The sequence below is a fragment of the Phyllobates terribilis genome, unplaced genomic scaffold, assembly GCF_046119375.1.
Source record: "Phyllobates terribilis strain yellow unplaced genomic scaffold, ASM4611937v1 Scaffold_7__3_contigs__length_470593459, whole genome shotgun sequence".
NCBI lineage: Eukaryota > Metazoa > Chordata > Amphibia > Anura > Dendrobatidae > Phyllobates > Phyllobates terribilis.
Genome location: NW_027362767.1, coordinates 293806691 through 293810806, shown reverse-complemented (window position 1 = coordinate 293810806; position 4116 = coordinate 293806691). Strand labels below are relative to the sequence as shown.

Genomic DNA, 4116 nt, shown 5'->3' with positions numbered 1-4116 from the left:
ATTTGGATATCAGATGCAGCTAGCATGTGCCACTATCGGCCTCTCCCACGCTGTCAACAGGTATATGGGTGTGATCAGCGTGAGAGACAATTTCAACTAAGTCAGCGGTCTGTCAGCTCAGAGAGAGCTGACAGCTAAAACGGGGTAAATCTGGTTTTATTCAGCACTGTAACACTGCACTCTATAGTGCTGTCAATTATGGCATGATACTGTCTGACGAAACTATCAGAAATCGTGAGGGACTGAGCTGACAGACAGCTGACTTAGTGGCGTAATACCTTTGACAACGCTGTTGACAGAAGCGACAGGGGTCTTCCCCATGTCATTTGAGCACTGTTCCCATCGATTTGGGCAATTTTTAGGCCCTCTGCAGACCGCCGGGGGGGGGGGGGGCCGCCTGAAAAATGCTCGAGTTTCCCATAGACTTACATTGGGCTCGTTGCTCAGGTCGAGCAGTCCAATGTGCTCGGCCCGAGCATCAAGCATTTTAGTGCTCGCTCATCACTATTTGCTACATTACGCAACAGCAGAATATTAATTTATTTAAACCATGAGTTGCAATTTAAGATGAAAAAAAAATATTGTAAATCACCAATCAGTTCTATTTCAAAGTGATATTTATTTGTATATAGAAATAAATAAAGTATTGGGTTCATTGTTTCTCCAATTATTGCCTGAATGTTTCATTCTCTCATTTAACTCAACTTGAGCACGGCTTTAACCATTTCACCAATGCCATCAAATATCTCATGCAGTGGGCTGTTACTCATGAAGGCGCATGTCGTGACCAGTTTATTCTTCGCATCTATATGAACTTCGTTGACCTGTTTGTTGACATGTTTACAGCCCAGCTCTTCAATGGCTCCTGCTGTTCCTGCATATGGCCACCTGCAGAATAGAGAGATGTCATCAAGTTACAACAGTGAGAAAACCAAGGCGACAGCAATTCACGTAACTAAATCTGGCCATACATATTAGATTGGGGTATGATGTGTCCCGAACAATAGGCTGAGACAACATTCTCAGCTGATTCTTACTTACTCAGGATCACGCTTGTGACACACTGTATATCTATATGGCCAACATAAGTAATCATTGGCCTTAGCAGTGCAGCTAGGAAATATGACAGTAATTATCTACAGTGGTCACATGGATATACATCACATCATTGCTTCAGAAAATGGCCAACAAGGACCACGGGAGCAGTGATTCTAGAGTGACAGGGAGCAGTGATTCTAGAGTGACAGGGAATAACAGGCGAGTCATTTCTGACATTTCCTTTCCTTCAATTTTGACAATCCCTTTAAGCTATTTAACAGGGTTTTATCATAGAAAACAATGGATAAATAATCAATAGGTAGAAAGATACTGAAGATTGATACACATTTTGTTAGATTCACTGACTTTTCACACTCTGTATCAGACCCAACAGTGACTTCACATCCTGGTAGAATTTTGGCAGCTAATACGGGTGAGATACAACACAAGCCAATGGGCTTCTTGGCATGATGAAATCCTTTAATAGTGTCTTCAATGGGTTTTATTACTGAGCAGTCCTTCCCTTGAGTCGCCCAAGTAGAAAGATTTTTAGCAACTCCAAAACCTCCTGGTAAAGAGAAGAAGAAAAAAAAATAGTATAAGAAGTCTCCCAAGTATACAATGTATTCTGCGTACTATTGTTATGATAACACCATACAGTACCTGGTATGATGATTGTATCAAATTCACTGACTTTTAGATCCTTAAGATCTTTCACCTTTCCTCTTGCAATGCGAGCGCTCTCTGTTAGCACGTTCCGTTTCTCCTCGGAGGGTTGTCCTTTTACATGGTCCACCACGTGCATCTGGTCTATGTTAGGCGCAAATGCAACATACTATGGGAAAAGGAAAGAACAAGCTCTCAATAAGACAAGAAAATAAAGCTGTTTATAGAATATATTTAAGGAATATATTTTAGGAATTTAATTCCTTATTAGACAAAACCTGTACTCGTATGACCTTTTTTATTGACTAGTTAAGTAGATGGCAGATGCAAGTTTTCAAGACAGCTTAGGCTTCTACCTCAGTCACGGCACGTTATTACATTGATAAGCGGAAAGACCAGCAAAGAGATTTTAATTATTATTGAATGTGGCATCAAAGAGAAAACCTTTGCCATAGTCATATTGTTTGAACAAGGTCATATGTTTTAGACTATGGGCACAACGCTGTTTGAGCAATTCTGTTAAATATATTTCACAGAGGAGCTTTGTAAAGGATACAATATTTAAAGTGAATGTATCTTCAAAAATATTCAATAATACAGTAATTGTAATGCAAAGGAATACTAAAATAAAAAATAAAATAAACCACATTAATAAAACAATCCAGCTATTCCTATCTGAATTTCCTCCCTTTCTTTAAATCCAGTTTGTCCTGATAAAGAAATCTATGTTTGGCTCAGGAGCTCAGCCACATCTCTCCTCCTCTTTGGTGCAGCTGCTACAGCAGAAACCTCTCAGTCACTGCTCACAGCATCAGCAGGAGATTATCCCCTAGTGGGGAAGAGTGGCACAACTATTGCATTTCATTTAAACATTCCTGTCTAAATCTAGCATCCCTTTCTGGAACAAATCTATTATATCTATGCCTTTATATACATGAATGGATTGTTAAAGAAAGAACAACTACTTGAAGATGTAAGTGATGTTAAAGGACATCTGCAAGTTGTTTGAATGTTCTAACAGGTTTGTGTGGGTTTCCTCCAATTCCCTCCCACATTGCAAAGACATACTGATAGGGAATTTAGATTGTGAGCCCCAATGGGGACAAGGATTATAATGTGTTGTGAAATTAATGGTGCTGTATGAGATATAAAGTCCTGGTCCAAGGTTTTTTATGTCACTATGCGCTAGCTATCAGTAACATATGTACAGTGCATGTTGTAAATATTTACAGGTCGCCTTCTCCTGCCGTTTCCAGTGCTGGTCCGGTCCCTCTCCTGCAGTTTCCAGTGCTGGTCCGGTCCCTCTCCTGCAGTTTCCAGTGCTGGTCCGGTCCCTCTCCTGCAGTTTCCAGTGCTGGTCCGGTCCCTCTCCTGCATCATATGCCCGCAGCTCTTCTTCGCCGGCTCACACACAGCAGACCATTAGTTGATCTTTTAATGCAAATCTATGAGACCTTCATAAACTTACATTAAGAAAGTGACTTCCGTCCACACAGAAGATGCAGTGTGAGCTGCAGTCAGTTCATCCAGGGGAGGACCAGGAAACGGCAGAAGACGGCGACCGGTAATATTTTATATTAGCCATGCACTGTACATACATTACTGATCGCTAACAGATGGTGAATAAGATAATGCTGGAACTGTACTTTAAAATTAGATTTAGTGTAGGCAACGATTCTATATGGTTTTACCTTTACTGCTTCCTGTACTCGCTGAGTGTTAGCACAGGGCTTCTCCTATAAGACTTGGAGAAGTTTGGACATGTAACCACAGAGACTTTCCTCTGACTGTTGTGGAAGTTACATCACCAGATGACTGGAAGAACACTTGTAACATAAAGTTCAGTATTTGCTCAGAATCTGAGTTTTGCATGTAACCCCCCACATAAGGCTTTACCCCTCCACCTTACCTGTGCCCCAGCTCTGCTCAGGTGAACGAACACTGCAGAGGACTCGTGGATTTCACTGCCATCATACACCCCACAGCCAGAGAGGATCACGGCCACCTGCTTGCTCATGATGACTACAGGTCAATGGAGAACTCAGGGAGATCAGGAGCAGAAGAGTTTGCAGATAAGAGAGAACTGCTGCTCCTGGGCTTTTATAGGCAGAGAAGGTGTGAGCTCCTGGGGGCAGAGTCTCTCAGAGGAGGAAATGGCAGAAGCACTTCCACTGGGTTCATTTACATAATGTAAGGTGGAGGAAATTCCCAGGATGAGTAAGAACCAGGGAAGGAGGAGAGTTCACCCTGGTGGCTCTAGTCTGCTGGTCACACTGGTATGGGCGATGTGCACTGATCTCTGCACTGCTGGGATAGAAAAGCTTTATATCAAGATCAATACAACATTAATGTAAAGGAACATTAAATAAAAAGTTAAAGCACTGATACTATCTGAAGTATAAGGAAAATATG

At 41.6% G+C, this 4116-nt stretch overlaps 1 protein-coding gene across 1 annotated transcript; it reads right to left on the bottom strand.

Moving 5' to 3' along the window:
- Positions 1-599: 599 nt before the first annotated feature.
- Positions 600-3889, bottom strand: LOC141154686 (glutamine amidotransferase-like class 1 domain-containing protein 3, mitochondrial). The gene is made up of 4 exons (XM_073641011.1): positions 3614-3889; positions 1702-1873; positions 1405-1606; positions 600-888 (listed from the first exon to the last, which is right to left on the bottom strand). The coding sequence occupies exons 1-4, from the start codon at positions 3719-3721 to the stop codon at positions 696-698; spliced, it is 675 nt and encodes a 224-aa protein (XP_073497112.1). The 5' UTR covers positions 3722-3889; the 3' UTR covers positions 600-695.
- Between the last annotated feature and the right edge of the window lie 227 nt (positions 3890-4116).